Genomic DNA, 22,238 nt, shown 5'->3' with positions numbered 1-22,238 from the left:
GCCTTTCTGAGAAATACGAGAGTTGAGCTTACAGGGGGTTTTAAGTGCGTAGATGATGAGCAGAAGGGGAAGAGTGCACGGGGGTGAATATGTTGAAGAAGCCAAAGAAAATATTGGTGATCGTACATTTAATAAATTGGGTTGGGTATGATTTAGGACTTTTAAACGTAAGCATTAGATATTTTACTCACTAAAGTTAATTCTTAACATTCAGCAGAGTTGTAGTATGTTTTGTTCAAATCAGATTCTATAACTCACTTTCTAATTTAAGGGAAACTTAAAGCAGGTCATTTTCTAATGTGGAATGAGGCTCCATTATGAATTGAACCAGTTAGAAATGTGATCTTTTGTGAAAGATCATTAATAAAACGGTAGCTTGGGTTTATTTATATACCACCTAAGTGTTATATAGGAAACTTTGTTGGGTGCCTGTGAGTTTTGGTTATTATGTGATAAGGTCTCTGTCTTTACTGGCGGAGGGTTACATTAATTATAAATTAATTACATTTTGAGTGTTTTAGTTTTGTTCCTTGAAACTAGGCAAGACTACTTTTTGTTTGTTTGTTTGTTGTTTTTTTGGGGTTTTTTTTGCGGTATGTGAGCCTCTCACTGTTGTGGCCTCTCCCGTTGCGGAGCACAGACTCCGGACGCACAGGCTCAGCGGCCATGGCTCACGGGCCCAGCCGCTACGCAGCATGTGGGATCTTCCCGGACTGGGGCACGAACCCGTGTCCCCTGCATCGGCAGGCGGACTCGCAACCACTGCGCCACCAGGGAAGCCCAAGGCAAGACTACTTTTGATGACAATGAGAAAAAATCATGTCAGACGTTTTCAGTCTTCTTGTATAGCTGGAACATGAAAATGCCCAGTTAAGAAACACAACTTTCTCTTTGTCTGAAGCCCTTCATGCCCACTCATTGACAAGCATGATCCTGGATGATGAAGGTGTTTTGGGCAGCACTGAGAATTCTCTTCAGAAGTTCCATGCTTTCCTGGTTCTCCTTAAAGATGCTGGGTTAGTTCATTTCTCTTCCTGGCATTCTTCTCTTTGCGACTCTAATGGTAGTTTGCTGAGGAACTGGAGCAATTTTCATCACTTACGTGTCTATATTTAGCCAAATTTAGTGTAATTATAGGTAATATAGTTGACGTTTTAAAATGAGGAATTAAATTTTTTAAGAAATGCAAATAGAGAAGCCTGCTTTGGTAGAGTGGGGAGCCCATTATAAAAGAGTAACCTGTAGACAGAGTAATTAGTAGGTATAGTTGTTTTGTAAAGACTAAATTAAAGGCAGTTTTCATTGAAAATAGTCGGGAATGCATAAGAATTTTCCTATCTTTCACTTCTTTTGCTTGTTTGATAAGTTTGAATTAAAGTTATCTTTGCCTTAGACATAAAAATGATTATTAATCTGCAGGGGAGATATAGGTCAGTGGTTCTCAACCGGGAGCAATTTTGCTGAAAGAGGGAAGTGGAGATTGATAGTTGATGGAGCGGTGTTTTGTCAGTGAATGAATTGGTGTTGGTGTTGGGAAGGAAGGAACAAACACATTCTTGGAAACTGGAGGAAAGGTGGTAAAGAAGTGTGGGAATGGAGGTGTGACAGGCAGTGGACAGGGTGCACGGTACATATTGAAGCTGCTAGTGAGACAGTGGGATGTCTCCTAGAGGATGAATCTGGAAAGGGCTGAGGATTTGGGGGAGAGAGAGGCTTGTAGTCTGGAGTAGGATGTTGGCTTTTAAGATTTTAGAAGTAAGGCTTCCCTGGTGGCGGGGTGGTTGAGAGTCCGCCTGCCGATGCAGGGGCTAAGGGTTCGTGCCCCGGTCTGGGAGGATCCCGCATGGCGCGGAGCGGCTGGGCCCGTGAGCCATGGCCGCTGAGCCTGCGCGTCCGGAGCCTGTGCTCCGCAACGGGAGAGGCCACAGGAGTGAGAGGCCCGCGTACCGCAAAAAAAAAAAAAAAAGATTTTAGAAGTATTTCATGATTGTAGGTCTGGGGAAATCTAAACTGCTCTTCTGTGATTATAATAACCTTTGTCTTTTCTCCTTTCCTCCTCTCGTCTAGGCTTGGGCAGTTGGCCAAAATGGCTGGTATAGATCAGTCAGATTTTCATTTACTAGGTCGTCCCCAGGTGAATTCTACTGTTAGTAGTCCACCTAAAGAAGAAAAGAAGGCACTTGAAGAAGGAAAATCAGAATCAAAACAGAGTGCCCCATAACAAATGCAAAATAGCCAAGTAAATGGACAGAACAGCACTTAATGATTCTAAGAGTGATTAGCAAAAAGGAAATGACCAAGTCAGAGAGAAAACAATAATGATCAGTCTCGAATAGTTCACATTCTCGGGAGCTAGAAGACTCTGGAGTCCTTTCCAAATCTGAGATTAGTAAATGTGTGCCCATTTCATGATACTGTACTTTTGTAAATAAGGAGACTGGAAGTTCTTGAGAAAATTTATGAGTTAAAGCAAACTATCCTTAATGAAGAAAGAAGACATTAGAGAAAATATTCCAGATTTTAAATTGTATAAATGCCTATTCTGTTCATATTTTATCTAGGTTTCTATTTGTATGCAGTCAGCTTACGATGAAGGAACACTAATGAAGGTACACATACTGATATAATTTTTAAAATAAGTAATCCAGACATAGCTAATAGGTAACATATTAGAGTGAATCACCTGGTTATGGGAATGGGAGGGGAAAACCTGTCAGCTTTTCCTCTAGCCTTACTTGGAGCCCCCATCAGCCAATCTCAGAGTGGCCTTGGGAACTGACAGCTTGAGAACACAGTCTGGTCACAAACTATATACGGTTTACATGTGCCTGGAGGATAGCAAAGAAATTAATTATCTTACAGAATAGGGTTTTATTTTTAGTGAGGGAAAGGAAATGGGTAATAACTACCCCAATCACCAAAGTCTGAAAACGTAGCGGACATAGCCTTGGATATAGCTAGGTTAAGCTGAGAATCACTTGGCAAGATATAATTACAAAAAAAACTGGCTCTGAAATCTTCTGATTAATCAATTGACTGTGTTAATAATAAGATTACAGAGTAACATTGAAGTTTTGAACTCTACTTTTTAATGGTTGGCTTTGTTCATCACTGAATTTTTGTCTTGTCTTTTGTCTTCCCCTCCACTTTCCGAAAATTACAGGTGATGCTAGGATTCCTTTGCCTCTCGACTCCTTCCGTGTCCCAGCGTCTACTCAGGAGGCCTTAGAAACTTCCAAAGACAACCTGGGGGTGCCAGTCACAGAGCAGCGGCAGGAGTCTTTTGAAGATTTCATTGCTAGGACATGTTCTCCTTCAGCAGACGTCATTTCTGGAACTGGAAGTCAAAGAAAAGAAGAGGAATTATCTAGAAATAGCAGGTCTTCTTCAGAGAAAATGAGCAAAGCAGGTGAATAGACCAAAAACTACTCTGCTAAGAAACAACCTGGGAAGGACCTGCATTCCTGCTCTGACTCACCTGTAAAGCAGAAAAGCAAAGGAATTGGGCAAAATAATTCTTTGCTTACTGAACCAATTAGAAGTGAGTCTTCGAAAAAACACATTTCTGTTAAGAAAGAGAGTAGAATAGTGACTGTTTCATCAAAGACAACTAAAAGTAAACTCAGTCTACTAGAACAGTCTGAAAGTGATACTCTTGGATCTGATTGTGAATTTCAAGAAAGCATCCATACTCTATCACGCCTAACATAGGTCTACATCTTTTAAAATTATGTTTTTGCCTTCAAATTTTCATAAATTACTTATGTTATTATTATAGCATATGGTGTTTTCAGTTACTTGACTGGAAGCCATTAGAGAAAGATTTTTTTATCTATACTTTTTTATTATAATGAAAGTTTGGGTGTACTTTTCCTTGTAACACTTTGCACCATTCATTCAGCTAGTGTTTACTGAGGGCTTCATATGTACAGTACTTTTCTGGGTGCTGTTGCTTTCAGCAGTGAACAAAATAAAGCCTTTACTCTCCTGGAACTAGCACTCTGTGGTGGCAGAAAACATAAACAACAAAGCAGGCTAAGGGTTAAAAAGAGATGGGAATAATAAATGGAATAATTTTACCATTTGGTTAAACATCAAACTATTATATAAATCACACGGCCAGAAGCCATTGACATATTTTAATTCATAATAACCAGAGAGCCTCAAACATTTACCAAGGCACTTAAGCGTGTTTATGGATTACAGCAACGCTCTGAGGTAGGGAACTCTTACCATCCCCATTTTATAGATGAACAGTCTGAGGAGACATTATGTGAGTTGCCCAGAATTACACAGCTATAAGTAAGTGGGAAGCTGCAATGTGACCCGAACCCATGCTCTTTTTTTTTTTTTAATGTATGGACTTTATTATCTTTCATTTGTCTCTGATTTATGTGAATTTTTTCTTTAAAGATTTTTTCTGGTGTCAACCATTTTTAAAGTGTTTATTGCATTTGTTACAGTATTGCTTCTGTTTTATATTTTGGTTTTTTGGCCTCAAGGCATGTGGGATCTTAGCTCCCCGACCAGGGATTGAACCCTCACCCCCTCCATTGGAAGGCGAAGTCTTAACCACTGGACCACCAGGGAAGTTCCCCTTATGTGACCATTTTTCTGGCATTTTTTTTAATTTTATTTTTTATTGACATACACTTGAATTACAGTGTTGTGTTAATTACTGCTGTACAGGAAAGTGACTCAGTTACACATTTATGTACATTCTTTTTCATATTCTTTTCCATTACGGTTTATCACAGGATATAGAATATAGTTCCCTGTGCTCTACAGTAGGACCTTTTTGGGTTTTTTTTAAATACATGCACTTTTTAAAAATAAATGTATGTATGTATGTATGTATGTATTTATTTTTGGCTGTGTTTGGCCTTTGTTGCTTCATGCGGGCTTCCTCTAGTTGAGGTGCACATGCTTCTCATTGTGGTGGCTTCTCTTGTTGCAGAGCACGGGCTCTAGGTGCCTGGACTTCAGTAGTTGTGACATCCGGCTTAGTTGCTCTCTGGCATGTGGGATCTTCCTGGACCAGGGCTTGAACCCATGTCGCCTGCATTGGCAGGCATATGCTTAACCACTGCGCCACCAGGGAAGTCGCATGTAGGACCTTTTTGTTTCTCCATCCTGTATATACACCAGTTTGCATCTGCTGATCCCAAACTCCCAATCCAACCCTCTCCCACCCCCTCCTCCTTGGCAACCGCCAGTCTATTCTCTATGTCCTCGGTTATATTTCTGTTCACACACAGGCTGTACCCAGGCTCTTAATTACTTTGTTATCCTGTTTCCTTGTTAAGAGAAGAAGGGTTTAAGGAAGGCACTGAGAGAAGCCAGTGACCAGTAGAAGTGCAAAAACAGTGGGGCTGTCAGAAAGCACACCTGTCTCCTTCCCCCATCGTGAGCAGAATTTTTAAACGGCAGAGTATGTAAGAGTATGTGATGACACATCTCTGGATTAAATGATGTCTCCCTGGTAAAACATGTACAGATAAGTCTTTAGTTCAATCAGAGTGAAAGGTGAGATCAGAGAAAAGCTGGAGTGTCAGATTTCTGGTAGAAGGTCCTGCCTGATTGTTACTAAGAGGGCTACTACAGTACTAGTTAGTTCCTTAGTCATGGGTTGAGTGTTAGAGGAGTGAAACAACGAGCAAGATGTAGTGTTGGCCCTTTAGCAGTGGAGTGAGAGGGGAAGACGCACAGCAGATGTCTCATCCTGCACGTGACCTGCTGTGACGGGCATATTCAGGGCGTTTAGTCAGTGTTTGTGGAAGAAGAGGGGGAGCCGTGAGGCAAAGAAAAGTCATCAAAAGAGGCAGTCCCTAAGCTAAGTCTTAAAGGACTCGTGAGAAACTGGTGAGTCAGCCGGTGAAAGGCAAGGATACTCAAGGCAGAGTGGACAGCGGAAGTCCAGAGCCGTGAGTGTGCGAGGGGTGTGTCACAGAGCCACAGGCACAGGCTCTGGAGGATCAGTGCAGTGTCCCCAGGCAGCGGCAAGTGCCCCTAAAGGAGGCAGCGAGGAGGAGGAGAGCGGGTCTTAACCATCCATGTGCGTGGAGCTGGTTTCCTCAGAAAATAGCTAAGAATGGAAAGGACAAGTTCAGGTGGCATTTTAGACCACTGACGTCAGTATGGATGAGGAATCTGAAGAAGCCTGGAGATAATTATGCCCCACTCTTCTGAGGAGCAGTGCTTTATATTTTCAAGTGGGATTTTCACGCTGCCACCTCCTCTCCTGTCCCTACTGAAAGGTTTATAGACCGGCAGAAGGGAGAACCTGGCTTAAGGAAAGTTAATCAGGTTTCTTTACTGTACAGCTTCTCGGGGCTGCTGTAGGCTAATGTTCATTCTGGATCGTCACAGCAGGCGTATGGTACACAGCCATCCTCAAAGCTATTTGACCCTAGAGTCCTTTTCTAATAGAATGTCTAACAACTGGTTCCACCAAACAGCAATTTCGTAACTTCTAGACCAGGTAACGGCAAGAAGAAAGGGGTCTGAAATAAGGTATAGATGAAGGGAGGAAATAAGTTCTAATTGTATTTAGGAAATTACCAGCAAGACTTGACCTTGGGAAGTAAGGAAGAAGTAGGAGGCGGAGGCTGAACCCCCATCTGTGTGACTAAGGTTGGGTGGTGGTATCATTGAGTTTGGAAATAGGGGATAAAGAACTGAAGTGGGGAAAAGACTTTAGTTCTGGACATGTAGAATTTTAAAGCACCTGTAGAATTCCGAAGACAAACTGGTAGATAACTGGACATGCACGTGAAGACATGGAAAGATAAAAATTTGAATGTCATCAGCACATAGCAGCCATTAAAATCATGAAAATGGATGAGATTTCAGAGAATTGTGAGTACTGACAACGTTTAAGTAATAAGCAGAGAAAGAATTCTGGGAAGGAGAGAGGTGATAGAGTTTCAAGAAGGAGGAAGTAGATGACAGTGTCATCCTTCAGAGAATGTAAGTGTCCATTGGATTTGGGCAGTTAGGTCCCCAGTGACCTTAGAGCAGTGCAGTGAAGTGGTGGACGAAAAGCCAGATGGCAATAAACTGAGGGTGTAGGGCTGCCTGTCGGGGCCAGGCGGGGCTAGTGAGGACAGTGGGAATAGGCTACTCTCAAGGAGTTTGGATGAAAAGAGAAAATAATTAGCAAAAAAGAATTTTTTAGAATGAGAAGGACTTCTATTTTATATGTTGAAATGAAGGAACCAATAAAGGAGATCCTGAAGATGTAGACAATAATTTAGAGAATTGGGGAAGCATGGACATATGAATAAGAAAAAAAAAAACCTTGCACAGTATATAAAAATCACTTGTATCCTTCGAGCTGGATGGATACTGGTAAGTTTGGGAGGAAATAAAGGTAAGAAGAGATAGAAGTTAAAGAAGTTTATACTGATAGCCTCAGTTTTCTTTGACACAGATTTTTCAGAGACACATATATACGCATACATAATTACCGTTTGAAAATTCTTTCATAGTTACATGTTTTATTAATCACGTCTGAGAAAAGTCACTGATTTTCATTTTGTACAGCATTATCTTGTAAGGACAAGATACAGTGACAACTTCCATGCTTTTTGCATATCAGAGCTGACATTGAAAGTATCTGCATAATTGAATTTTCACTTCTTATTTGTAATAAGTTTATCCTTAGGAGGATACTTTCATAGTGTTTGATCACAGATGAGTTTGGGCATTGCTATCACTCAATCATGTTAAGCATCTGTCAGGTTCTCTCCTATACTATATATTAATTTTTTGTCCCTTAAGCAAATATTTATTGGCGGCCTGTGGGAGTAAGATACACCTAGGTCCTCTTTCCTTGGTATATTCACAAAAGCCTCTGAAACTAAATTTCCAAGTCAGGCCATACTAAGGCCTGGCATAATAAGTTTTCATTGTTAACAGTTTTTTTGTGTTTGTGGGGGTTTTTTGTTTTTATTTTTTTGAAGCAAGGATAAGACACTGTCTTAACTCAGTAGTTGTCCATTCATTAATAAGTCAAAGAAGACGTTGATGAAGCATGGTGTTTTGAATATCCTTTCCACAGAATAGGTAATGGGCCATCCTGAAACTCTGGTGAGATGCTTATCATTTTCAGATTTTGGAGTGGCTGAGAAAACCCTATTACACCTTGAATTATCACTAGAAACATGAATTCAGCCAAATAAAAACAGTGCCTCTGGGCCTCCCTGGTGGCGCAGTGGTTGAGAGTCCGCCTGCCGATGCAGGGGATACGGGTTCGTGCCCCGGTCTGGGAGGATCCCATATGCCGCGGAGCGGCTGGGCCCGTGAGCCATGGCCGCTGAGCCTGCGCATCCGGAGCCTGTGCTCCGCAACGGGAGAGGCCACAACAGTGAGAGGCCCGCGTACGGAAAAAAAAAAAAAAAAAAAAAAAACAGTGCCTCTGCCTACTGAGGTGGTCAATTTCCATCTCAACAAAAGTGACCATTTCTCCTTTAGATTAAAATCAAGAAAATCCCCTCTGTCCAGGATGCAATAATGGGGTGCACGAAAGAGGAAAACTGGAGCTATTCCCTCTTTACACCTGAACAGTGAATTCATTCTGATATCAAATATTTGTTATGATTCTGTTATGACCAGGTGCTTTATTGTTTAGAGATCAAGTTACTGTTCATTCTTGGTAAGTAAGAAAAATCCACGTTTTAGGACTCTGAATAGTAACTTTATATATATTATATATATATATATTAAAAATAAATATGTATATTATATGTAATATATATTCCACCTATTCAACAAAATTGTAACTTTCATCATCTCTTACGAATGATGAACTGTATTCACTCTTTGGAAAGGGCTTATAGGGAATTAAAGTCTCCATATACTTTTTATATAAGACCATGGAAACCAAATTCTCAACTGGGAGCAAACTTAGGTTTTGCTCTGAAGGTTTATGCTTGCCTGGCCTTAGAGTGGTAGGCCAGGAACTCAAGTTTTTTTCCTCTAAGTTACTTTCATTGATGCCACCCTGAAAAAATTTGGAGGGAGTATTTTTGAAATAGCTTTATCTCAGTAACCCTTTAAAAATGTTTCAGGGTATGGGGAACATAACTGTCAAAATGTTCAAGCAACTCTTGTTGATTTAAGTGTAACTGATCAGGAGCAATACAGGAAGGAGCTGAGTACAAAAGACAAAAGGCGTGAGGCTATTTCATGTATTGTTTTTGGCTTATTGTCCAAAACAGAGAAAGTCTCATACACTGGCGCAGCCAAGGTCCCCTACTGTTCTCTCCTTTTAGTAGAAATAAAAGAGAGCTCGTTTCTCAATAGCAGCATTCTATCCTTAAGTGGGTACACAGTGATATTCTGATGGTCTCTGGAGCAGAGAATAATTCCGTGGCAGCTCTGACCTCCAGTCACCGGGTCCTCTGTAACTTAGTCTTTCATGGCCAAGGACTATAATCATTATTTCGATTTATATTTAGCATCTCAAAATGGAAAGGATTCCATGGACAACAAAGCAGGAAGTGATTTCATGAAGTGTTTTAGTATGGATAAAACAATAAACTATAAAAATACAAATCATCAGTAAAGCTTTTTCTTTCCAGAGAACTATATTCAGAAATTAATGTAAGCCTCTAAGGTGCGCATGTGTGTTTTTTCACCCATGATCATGTCTGTATGTGTGTGCATTCCACTGCTACAGGAGACATGCACAATGATATCAGATATGTACTGGTTTCTCCCAAGAACTGTGTGCTCGCAGGGTTCGTTCAGGAAGGTGAGTGCCCTACCACCACATCACAGTCATATCTCATCACCTTCGGCAGGAATAGTTTAAACTTTAACCTCATATGCAGGCTTATTAAATTAGTATTACTCATCAGAACTTGCTTACTAATAAAACAAGCTGAATTAGCCACTGCAGAATCATATTTGGAAATTCAATGAAAATTTTACATTTTTAATAAAGGCCCAGAAATATTATTTCAGAGCAGGTGGTACAGAAAACTGGTCAAATTTGACATTCATTCATCACTGAAGTGTGGAACGTGACAGGTGAAAATTGATATTGATTTCTTTCCTCTAATATTTGGAAGAGTTCTAACAGGTAAATCAAATGAGATAACAAGACATATCAAGTCTCACTCATTTCTATGATCACATCCTCCCCACATATCACTCCTTCGCCTGCCATGTTTTGAATAATTCAATGCCCATAGTCTTTCCAGTCCAGTGTATTATAAGACACACTCAAGCTGGGTTTCAATCATATCAGACTGAAAGCTGAACATTTTAGGAAGGATTATTTAAAACCAAATGCGTCTTGAGCCCAACAGCCTTTGAAACCAAACAATCCTGGGAGTTCAGTTGGATTCAGAAAATTCAGTAATCCTATTTGATGTATGTTAACTGTATCAATATTAACAACCTTCTGCTGGATTTCAGCACTGATTTGAGAGCTGAGTTACTACTGGTCTTGTATTTTACCTAGTTGTGAAAGCACTGAGAGAGTTGTTCTTGGGTTGAACTTGACTCGCCTCTGGGAATGCTCTCTGTTCTATCCATCTTGAAAAGCTTTATTCAAGTGCATTTCTCGGCCTTCCTTCTCTTCCCTTGCACCCCTTGGGAAAACGAAAGATGCTCAAATATAGATGTGAACACGGCAGGTGCTCTGCTTGGCAATGGTGTCTTTCAGCTTCCCAATAAAAAATTATATTGCTGACCACCCATTTGACTGAAAAGTGACGCATTTTACTGACAGATATCTGGATTGAGATGCCAAAAGAAATAGGTCATTTCAAATTTCCTTTTTAAGTCATAGCTTTGTGTTGCCACACTACTTGTTCAAAACTTAGATCATGAAGGTTCCTTCCTATGACCTGCAAATAATGAAAATGTTCTTCAATAGGCTCTATGAAAAGCAAGCAGAGGGGCTTCCCTGGTGGCACAGTGGTTGGGAGTCCGCCTGCCGATGCAGGGGACACGGGTTCGTGCCCCGGTCCGGGAGGATCCCACATGCCGCGGAGCGGCTGGGTCCGTGGGCCATGGCCGCTGGGCCCGCACGTCCGGAGCCTGTGCTCCGCAACGGGAGAGGCCGCAGCAGTAAGAGGCCCGCGTACCGCAACAACAACAACAAAATAATAAAAAAAAAATAAAGCAAGCAGAATATTCCTAATTATCAATCTTTCTCTTGAGTCATATAGTTCTTGTAATTTCAAGGAAGAGAAACTCAAATGTAAAGTGTTACAATAGCCAAGCACACCAGCACTATTATCTAACCATTCAGCAATTTTCTCTGCCAAGTCACTCTGAACCTTAGACTACTGAGGATGTCTTCTTAATTAATTTTTAAAATTCTCCTCTTTTGAGTTAAAAATGGTCACAATTTTATAAGTAAAATTAAAGAAAAATACCAAATAGAACATCTGAGATGTTTCCATTAGGCATTATATATATATACATAAATTTAATAGATATACATATATAAATGCACTGGGATACATCTCCATCTTCTGTGTCAGTCGGACATAGGTCCATTTTCTTAGGAATAGGGAACTCCTTTCACAATGGAAGTGAGGAAATTGGCAAATGTACACCATATAAGTACTTTTGGATGGTAGTGACCAAGTTCTCAAAACACACACACACACACACACACACACACTGAAGAATATCAGAACACTTAACATTTCAAAGACACAGGAAGAGAAATGCAAGTTTCCCCTAGAAAGCCTTTTGTTTTTTTGAAGTCAGAATTCTGAAAAGACGTTTTTATCAAGCCAGCTTTTTCTAACTTAACTGCATATGCAATAAAAGAGTCCTATCTTAGTCATTTTTAGGGCAAGATTTTCTTTAAGTCCCAAGAAAGTAAGCACTTGTAAATGTAAATTTTGTATGTACATAAACCTGGCCAGGATATCCATTGGAAGCTGGAAATCTGTTGTTGTTCCTTTTCCTTTTGTATTGAAAGCTAAGTTCCCCATTCTGAGTTCAATTTGTGAAGATCACTTTTATTTTGACAAACTCTATTAAAGTAGCCAATTCAAGGAAGACAGGTTAGTCTTCCACCTAATTACCCAGTCCAACTTTTACTCAGTGTCTTTCACCTGAGCAAAGTCTCCCCAGTCTTCCAACTGAGGATAAACCACGCAGTGTCTAAACTGAGCAAGATCTTCCCAGTGTCTTTTAAGTGAGGCTAACCCACTTGAGCAAAAGTCTTCCCAGTGTTTTTCTACCGAGGTTAAACTCTCAGTGTTTAAACTGAGTAAAAATCTTCCCAGTGTCTTTCACTGAGGATGACCCAGGTACTTCTTCTTGAAACCAAGTTTCAAGGATAACCTACTACTCAAGAGAAGAGTTTAACACCACTGAATAAAACTTAGGATCATCAACCAAAACTGGAGATCCAAGAACCAGGAGATACTCACCCAAATTCGTCTGGACTCTCGGAGAAAGCGGACAGGCCCAAGAAGCCTCTGCTGGTGCCAGGACTCTGGATCCTCATAGAGTTCAGGCAAAGAAGAAAAGTCTGCTCTGGGCCCCTTCATTGGTTGCCAAGACTGCTGACTGAAAAATATGCACAACCCAAAAGGAGAATTATGTTTTATTTGGCAGATTTTCTGAGGACTTAAGCCCAGAACACAGCCTGTCAGATCACTCTGAGGAACTGCTCAGAAGACCTAAGGGAGCAGTCAAGGAAAACCAGGTAGTCAGAACATCAAAAGATTACTATTAATTAAAGAAAACTAGACCTCTCAAGTTAAGGACTTTAGCATTTTTCTATGTATGAGAAGATGAAAGAATCTGGGCTCCGTGAAATCATTCCTTTGATATGCACCTTAACTCTAGAACCAGTACCCTGTTTTTCTCCATCCCGAATCCCCTCAAGGTGCACAGTTGAGGGTTCCTGCTTTGACGTCTGACTTGATGACTGCAACATCCTTTGTCTACTGATATGGCAGGGAACATTTTTCATCCACGGGTAAGAAATTGAGGAGAAAATTAACATAATTCAAGATATAAAACCATTACAATACTAAAAATTCCCAAATGTCAAACAAACATAAGTACCCTTGACCTGTAAAATGGAAGATGCCAAAGAAGGGAAAAAAAGAAACAATAAAGAAAATGTAGAAAATAAAGCATAAAATAAGATGGCAGAAATCAATAACAGTAGAACAATAATTAAATAAATCAAGGTAAATGTTATCATAAGATTTTTAAATTTCAAAAAAAAAACCCCATCAAACAAAACATATTGAAAATAAAGTAATAGAGAAAATTTAGAGAGCAAATATGAATGCAAGGAAGACCTGTTAGGTAGTTAGTCAGACATTAGCAGCAAGGAGGTGACAGTGGTGAGAAAGACAAGAAGAAGAAATTGAGTCACACCCAGCCATCTGGGGACTCTCCCTTGACTCCACCCAGAACGGGAGAAACTATGGTCGGGTGGTGGGCAGCTTATCCTGTTAAAGAGAGGCACAGTAACACAAGGGGACTTCTCCAGGCTGTGCATGCCCAGACCAGACAGGCGTATAACCTATAGTAAATCCAAACTCATTATACCATAATTACAATAAATTACATGTGGTTTTGCCCCTCCCCCCACCCAGTAGGCATTTCTTGGGGATTCAAGGATGAGAGCATGCGCAGCAGAAAACTTGTTCCATAGCTCAGGACTGTCAATCGAATAATGATCCTTGTCACTCACCCCCACCTCTCTGCAAAATGCTCCTTAAAAGCGCTCGTAAGCCTTTATAGGAATGCTGCTTTCAATTTGCAGAAACAGTACACCCATCCCCCCCAACCCCGAGAGTGTACCTTTGCTTCGATATACTTTGCTTTGGGCTTGCTTCACTTCGCTGAAATAGCCTGTTCTCAGAAACAGCCTGCTCTTTCTCTCTCCTTCTCTCTCTCCCTCTCTGAGAGTGTACCTATGCTTAACTAAACTTTGCTTTCTGCTTAAGCTTAACATGGGAGTTTGCGATCCTTTGCTTACTATCATGGAACCAAGATAGCTGGTCCAGGCCTTCCACTGACCTCCTCGGTTGAAGCTATTTTGTTACAAAGCATGTCCACATGGTGACAGACCTAAGTCTAAATTTTGATAAAAGGTGGAATTAAGGTGAGACTATCATATGGGAGGAAAAGACTGTAGGAAAAATAGTAGATGTAGGAGATATGTTTGTGAAAGTGCACATTCATGGCAATATAGCCAAATAAACTCACATGCCCACGTTCCCACTAAAACTGTATAAAATTATGACCAACAAGCAGAGAATACACATTATTTTAAAGCCCTCATGGGGCATTAAGACATATTTACCATGTGAATCCTTCAGTGAATCTTGTGTTACTGCTAAGGGGTAGGAAGTGGTGTCATAAGGGAGTTTTGTGTAAGACTCAAAGCTCCCTTTCTATATGGTTCAGGCTGGACTTGAAGCTTCAGGGGCCTGGGAGGATGGGGCAGGAAAGGCAAGGCACACTCAGAAAAGAGAATACATACATAACACACTAGGGATATCTGAAGAGGCTGCTCAAGACCTGGCTCAGCCCCAAGGGTTTGACCCCTAGTCCTACTCTTCACCCTACAGCCCTTTAGGGTCAGGACCTTGGCTCACCCTAACCCATTCCTAGCTTCCGGGTATAGAATGAGTGCACATATCTGAATGTTAGTGTTCTCTCAAAATTTACATGTTGAAATCCTACCTCTTAAAGATAGGAGGCCGGGCCATGCAAAAGTGCTTATGAGCTTTCATGAATGGGATTAGTGCCTTATAAAAGAGACTCCAGAGATATCTCTAGCCTCCTCCCATCATATGAGGATACAGAGAGAAGGCTCCAGCTGTGAACCAAGAAGAGAGCTCTCACTATGAGGTGGCCATACTGGTGACTTGATCTTGGGCTTCCCAGCTTCCAGAACTGTGATAATAAATGTCTGTTGTCTTTAATCTACCCAGTCTATGGTATATTGTTAGAGCAGCCCTAATGGATTAAGACCACATACTTCAAAATTTATCTGGAGAGTGGGGACTGTCTTATCATTGCAAACTAAGAAGTTGGGTTGAGACAACATATGAAAGATTTTTTTAAGTAGAAAATTATGGATTATTGGATTTGAAAGTACTAGATTGGTTAAGGAAAATGAGTACGTGTGTGTGTGCGTGTTTGCAGTGTGTCCCAAAAGTTTTTGTGCAGTTTAAAGATTTACTAACTCCAGAGTTATAAACACTACAAATTTACAGAAATATCATTTGAAGGTTTAACTGTTACCAGATGCAAGTCTGTGTGCCTGATGCACAGTGAGGCTAAATACTGAAACATCAGAGTTTGGAGCAGAGAAAGGTTTACACAGTGCCATGCAAGAAGACACGTGGCTCATGCCCAGGAAAAACCCCAAACTCCCTGAAGGCTTTCAGCAAAGCCTTTTTAAAGGCAAGGTGAGGGAGGGGCATGGCTAATTGTTGCAAATATCTTGGTGTTGGATCCTTTGTTCTAGCAGCTGGCCAGATGGGTCAGATCCTGGTCAGGTCACGTGTTCCTGTAAACCTCCAACAAAACAATTATTATTTTCTGTTCTGCAACTTTTTATCTCCAGGAATGGGCTCTTAAAAGTCAGAGCCTTAGAAATAGGCTATCCTGTATATTTCAGGCTCTAGGCAACATTGTTTTACAAAAAGTGCAGAGCCAGCCTGGGTCACAGGGATGGACAGAGTTAGCTCAGGCAACAAAGCATAAAGATTAAAGTAAAAAAGATCTGATGTGGAGTCAGATTTGTTCTTCCCTATTACATAACTATTTATAATTCTTTCATACTTATGAATTTTGAAAAATAAATTATTTTAATTTTTGTGTGTAGTTCCCTCTGATAGAAAATGAGGCAAAACATACACTATTCAAAATTCACAAAACTAAATAAGTGTAAAAGAAATTCAAGTTCTATCCCTGGGTTTACACAAGACACAAACATGACGTGGGAAAGTTGGAGCTGAGGACAAAGGAAATCCTGAGTAAAAATGTCTGTGAAACAGCCAGTCTTCCAGGGTCAGCTTAAGATGTTCAAGAGTTATCAAGTTGGTGGGCCTCAAGTAAAGGTCTCTAATGGATGAAGGAACCAGGTTCCAGATGGAATGAACAGAAAATTGACTAAGGTCTCTCTGACAGGATGAGAGTAGTTGGAAGGAGGGATCTGGAAGCCCCAGGAGGGTGCAGGTGTCTGTGGGTCTGGATGGGAAGGAAGGGCAGTGATTCAGCCTCTTTCTCTTATTGCCCCTCCCCCACACTCAGGAGCCCTTTGTGACAAGGCCACAGCTCTGTGATGCAGGCCTGGGGTTCTGCCATCAAGTGAACTCCCAGTGCTCTGTTGCCTGAGGGCAGCAATGCAGTTCAGAAGATGGAGAATCTCTTTTCTTTGAAAAACACGGTTGCTATCTGGCTGAGATCCAGCCCAACTTCCTGGGTGATTGATATCATCCTTGGGTTCCTGTGTGGACTGGGGCTCTTCCTAATGTTACTCCCCTGCTTCCAGAGTAATCCATTCTTAGCACCACCTAGGAAACATAGAAACATCAGGAAGGTAAGAAACCTTTGGCTTAATCCCAGCAGAGATTTTCTCTTTTTTTCTTATTCTTATTTCCACTTTTCTTAACCACCTAGAGAGACTCCTGAGATGGGAACTCTCAGAAAAGTAGAGAACATGATCCTTCTAGGGAAAAGCCAGGCCAGAGAGGGGTTAGAGTGGGCATGAGGATTTCTAGCCTAAGATCGTAGACCAGGAGTTCAGGTATGGTAGAGGGCTCCAGGGCAAGTCCCCAATGCAGTGACTAATGGTTAAGGACTGGATTACTAAGAGTTCAATCTCTGCAGGAAGGCTGACCCCTGAGCCCTGGTTCACCAGCCACCTTCCCACAGCGGGTGTCTCAAGTGAGACCTTCCTCTGTGTTGGGGCTGATCTAAGGGAAATGCTGAGCCCCTGAGAGCCTGAGAGAAGAGGCTGGAGTGGAGGTCTGGCCTTGGGAAGCAGAATCCTATCTGACAAAGCTCACGTGGGCATTTAGGTCTGAGAATGTGTGTGTTTCTTGATCAGAGGAACAGTGACAGAAGAAATCTATGGTGATTAAAACTTAAAAAATCCTTCTTGGGCTACCCTGGTGGTGCAGTGGTTGAGAGTCCGCCTGCCAATGCAGGGGACGTGGGTTCGTGCCCCGGTCCGGGAGGATCCCACATGCCGCGGCGTGGCTGGGCCCATGAGCCATGGCCGCTGGGCCTGTGCGTCCGGAGCCTGTGCTCCGCAACGGGAGAGGCCACAACAGTGAGAGGCCCGCGTACCGCAAAAAAAAAAAAAAAAAAAAAAAAAAATCCTTCTTTGCACTCTTCAAAGAAGAAAAACTGAAAATATTTTTATCCACTTTAAAAATAAGTAAAAGGGGAAAAAAACCCACAGAGTTTTAGTTAAATGTAGAAAGTCATGTTGTTCATGAACACAGCTTGCCTAGATAGATGACAGTGAGAGTTGGGTGTTAGCCCCTCATTTCTTCTTCTCTCTCAGCATCAAGTAGAGCTGAAGGGGAGGAGCAGGAGTAGGAAGAAAAGTGGATCTTTGAAAGGTAAGCCTTTGCCATTCAGTCCTGCGTGCCCCCGAGAGTTAGCTTCCATCTCTCCTAATCCTGAGGGCCCAGCTTCACGGTCTCTGAGGATGCCAGTGGCAGAGCTTATTCTTCAGGAAACAGAGCCTTGGGAAGGCTCGTTGGAAGGAGATCAGAGCCCAGATACTTCCCAGAAATTTGTGCTTAGAATGAAGCCATGAGGACCTAGAAATGGGGTGTGTGGACTGTGGTGGACCATTGGTGCCTGGGTTGGGAAGTGGGACCTCCAAGTCCAACTGTGGACAAGTTGTTTAACTTTGCTCAGATTCCTCTGTGTGATGACCACTGACCTTTCTCCCCTACACGGCAGTTGTAAGGGCTACAGGGGTTAATTAACGTGAAGGCACTTTGCAAAGGACAAACCCTTTTCAAGTGAGACTTACCATCACTGTCAGGGACATGTGGCCTTGGACACTGATACTTGGGCTCCAGAGTCTAATCCTCCAAAGATTTCCCTTAAAGGGCCATTGCACTCAGCCTCCTGAAAGACTCTTAGGCCTCTGCCTTCACCACCATGACCCAGTCTCCTGATTTCCAGCTTGCAGAGATTGCCTGGAAGAACTGGAGGGGACTCACAACCTGGTTTCACTTCTGCAAAGGTAAAGAATCTTTCCCCTTCTCTCCTGGGTCGTCCTTCCTCCCAGAACCTATAATGTGACCCCAGCCCTGGGAGGGGGAGCCATGGGAGGGCATGGCTAAAGCCCTAGGGTGAGGGAGAGCAGGAGCATTATGAAGTCAGTGTGGGGGCAGAGGAGGGTTCTTGGGCTGCAGGTGCCCACCCCTGCCTGTCCTGTCCAGCCATCCTGGCCCCATCTGCTCTCCTATAGCTGCCTGGGGAGGCTTCCTGGCAAGGGCAACTTTCATCAGCTCTCATGTCAAGACCCTCCTAGTGAGACGTGCAAAGCAGTGCCTGCTGGAGCCTGTGGAAGATACTGCTTGAAGGGTTGGGAACCCTGCATGAACACCTCCTGTAGGGTTTCCTTCCTTGATCCAGACACTCGAGAGGTGCTGGAAGCACACATTAGAAGGTTTTGGGTAAAGCACAGGTGGACCCTCCCCCTCAAGGTCCTCAAGCCCATAAATCTCTTGAAGCGGAAAAAGCTCCAACCCTCCACCGTTCTGCAGTTTGCCTCTTCCCCTTCAGCCACCTGTGTGTCTGGGTCCCACTCAACAGTCAAGTGTGCTGAGTTCCTGGAGAAACCTCCTCAGGCTCATTCAGGAGAGAAGGTGATAACAGAAGAGTCAGTTCCTACCCTGAAGAGGCCTCTCCTTGTCCCCTCAACTGTGTGTAAGGAAATCCAGAGTGCCCTGGGAGCGATTCCATCTGCTGACTACCATGGGCCCTCAAAGGCTTCTCTGACTGGACAGGAGGGCAGGCCACCTTCTCAGTCCCTCACACTCAGCCTTGTGGGCAGAACCTGGAAGAGTGAGGCTGTGGAATGGGTCAAGAGGGACAGCCTAGAGCCAGGTCCAAGTTCAGCAATGGTCAGGAATGAGCCAACGGAGGAGAGTGGTGGTCAGGCCTCAGGAGACCCCTGCCATAGGGTAACAGTGATGGAGGTGAACTTAGGATCCCAATCTTTGAGAGGTGAAGAGGCCAGGGAGGCTGTGGAGGCCAAGGAGTCTCCTGCTCTTCAACCACAGTCTAGTGTTATCTTGGAAACCAAAGTGTTGACAAAATCCCAAACCACAAATGTACATATGAGGAGTTTAGAGGTGCCAGGGGCCAGTAAACGTTTCCTGCTACCTAGAATGTCTGTTTTCCAACATCCAGGTGAGCCATGCCTTAACATGGGGGTTGCCAGTGAGTTTAACTCCAAAGTAAAGGTACAGTCAGACAACCAGCTTCAGGACTTTCCCAAACACATGTTCCTTGCTGCAGACAACTTGGCTTCTCAGGTGCCTCAGTGCCATCCCCAGAGAGTCCCCACCAGAGACAGGTTAGCTTCCCAGGAGCCAAGTGGCCTTATGGAAGCCCAAAGGAGCAACCTAGGGCAGCAGGAGCCCAAAACTTCAAAACTCCAAGACTCATGGAAGAGCCAGAGCAAGATGATTGCCCCTACTTACAAAAGAGAGGACTGTAGGAGGCATAAACCAGGCGAGCATGAAGAAAGGTTTAAAGAATTAGGGACCTCTCAAGCTGGAAGTATGAGCCACCCTGCCCAGGTCAGGGGAATAACAGACTCTATTGGGAGCAGATGTCTCCAGCTCATGCCAGAGAAGAAACATAGCCCTCCAGAAAGCCTCTTCAGAAAAAGGATGAGGCTATTTTTAAAGTGGATTTTCCCCAATAAAAAAGTCAATGGTCGAGATGCTCTGCAAAAATTCAAGCCCATATCAGCCACTGCCCAGAGTCACGGATCAGTCAAAAGCAGATCAATCTTGAAGAGTGAGACTGCTGAGGGTCAGGCACTCATGACAGCTGTTGGACAGATCCCAGAAGAAAAAAGAGCAATTCACCATGGACTTCATGCCACAAAGTTAAATGAACACAAACTGGAATTCCAAGTCCCAGTATGTGGGTGTTTCTGCTGCCATAGGCTTACCTCCTACCCAGAGCAACGGAGAATGATGGGTTATACAGCCTGCAGTCATAAAGCCACCTCCAAGGGCCAGAGTTGTTCTATCAGGGAAAGGGAAGTCAGACACCAACATAGTTTGAAAAGTGTAAGGTTCGACGATGAGCAGCTGGGCCTAAGGTGCCTCCCATCCTTGCCCCCCAAGAAGAGTTTGTTTCCAGTTAGTACCTGCCAGTATGGGCCAAGGATTCCAGGTGCCCCAGCCCGCCATCAACACTGTCCAAGGCACTGTCATCTTTGGGGAGGTGTCTTGCCTGGTCGACAGTAAAATCCTTCTTTAGTCTTCCCTTTAGTAGGAAGACATGTCTCCAAGTAAACATTCAGTCCATGTAGAGAAAATGATTTTCTCCTTAGCACGTCCAAGGTATTTAATGTTCCCCAATACATGTATATATATATATATATTTTTTTTTTTTTTCTAATAAAAGCATAGTGTAATGGCTGCTGTCTGTGCCGTGCACTTTGTCTTCTAGAAGGGGGGGGCATGGAGGGAGGTGGACGGTAGCATCACAAGCTTGCTCCTTGTCTCGTGTCCCTTCATTGCACCTTATGATACTGTCATTACACAGACCAAAATTACTCTAACAATGAGACGGGAAAAACCTATGAAACCCACACCCAAGCATCTGGTTCAACCAGTCTTTCTCCTCCTTCTATGCTACTTTGAACTTTATGCAACTGTAGTGGATAGGTTTACACGATAGGGCCGGACATTCCAATTCAGGCTCCAGGAAGTGCCAGAGCCAAGTGGATGGAAGTTTGGGGGGAATAGAGTATGGGCTCTGAGTTCAGAAACAGGAGAAATCTTGCCCCTGGATCTCTTGGTAGGGAATATACAACATCTGCTCTTAAGAGTTCCTTCTCTCTCTGATGAAGGTTGGGATTGAGGTATGCCCTATGAACCCCTTTTAGCTTAGCCATAATAAAATGTACAGCATCACCCTCCCCCACCTCTGTTTTTCCTACACTTTAGAGCAGCAGCAAGGATGGCATTTCCAGCTCTGTGTGTGTAGGTGGGGGGAGTATCAGGGAGGCTGCTGAGGGCTGTGTTGAGTCCAGTCCCATATAAATGAATGGCTGCGTTCATGGGTCACCTACCTTCCACTCTATGTTAACCCCAGAGAAGGAGTTTTGGATGAATGGAATAGGGGTGTGACTGTGGGTAGTAACTATCTGATGGTCAAACACTGTGAATTTAGGGTGGGATGTAGGTGTAGAAAAATCATTGGATCCAAGGAAGGAGGCAAAGTGGTACCAGATTCCCATAAATTGCAGTTCTGAAAGTACAGCCCCCTGACATACAACCACCATCTAAAGGCCTAAAGGGGAGGAAAAGTTAAGGGTCCAGTAGCTCACCATGGCCCCACGCCAGGGTCTCTACCCTATTCCAACTCTAAGATCACAGACCTAGAGAAACCACCTTTAGGTCAAAACAGAAGGTCAAACTTAGAGAAGTAAAGCAAATCAGGGAAGGTGAATCTCTTAATACTATATTTAATAAGCTTACACATCATCACCTCTTGACTTTTAGAAAGGATAACTTAACAATAGGTGTAAAAGCCAGGACTAGGGAACTTGGGATGTGACTCCTAGTCTGGTGACCTTCACATAAACACATGGCCCAAGGACTGCTCCAGGGGAGAGGTGGGGACTGGCTTGTGATTGTGTAGTAAGCCTTGCCTGTCTCCCAGTCCTTGATCACCCCAGAGCCTGGCAGGTGAAGAAGCAATCAGACAGGATTCGTGGTGGTGTGGAGGTGACCTGTGCAAAGTGGATGGGGCAGGGTGCAATCCAGGAGTGTTCCACTGATCTGCTTCTGGCACAGCTTTTCTTGTCTCCTGACCCCCGTCCATATGGAAAAGCAGGGAGATGAGGAAGAATTTCTCTAGAGTGATTTGGTATTTTCTGCCATGTGCAGGGCGCATGGTGGACACAGCTCCAGGTGGTGTCTTTCTCATTGTGGAGATTTCGGTTCCAGCTGATGCCCCTGATCCAGATGACAACAGAAATGGACCCCATCCCCCATACCTGTCAG

The 22,238-nt window shown here is 43.1% G+C and overlaps 1 protein-coding gene and 1 pseudogene across 2 annotated transcripts; both read left to right on the top strand.

The window, feature by feature from the left end:
* Window positions 1-3,078: 3,078 nt before the first annotated feature.
* LOC309808857 (centrosomal protein of 78 kDa-like) lies at window positions 3,079-4,303 on the top strand (annotated as a pseudogene). The gene has a single exon. The product of its transcript is annotated as a centrosomal protein of 78 kDa-like (transcript).
* Window positions 4,304-17,795: 13,492 nt separating this feature from the next.
* On the top strand, window positions 17,796-20,471 carry LOC309808035 (spermatogenesis-associated protein 31A6-like; the record flags this gene model as incomplete). Its single annotated transcript, XM_082628047.1, has 2 exons — window positions 17,796-17,800; window positions 18,452-20,471. 2 exons carry the CDS (start codon window positions 17,796-17,798, stop codon window positions 20,469-20,471), a joined length of 2,025 nt encoding a protein of 674 aa, XP_082484173.1.
* Between the last annotated feature and the right edge of the window lie 1,767 nt (window positions 20,472-22,238).

This window comes from Mesoplodon mirus (assembly GCF_964341445.2).
Source record: "Mesoplodon mirus genome assembly, chromosome: 7".
In the NCBI taxonomy this organism is placed as follows: Eukaryota; Metazoa; Chordata; class Mammalia; order Artiodactyla; family Ziphiidae; genus Mesoplodon; species Mesoplodon mirus.
This window is presented reverse-complemented; position numbering and strand designations above follow the sequence as displayed.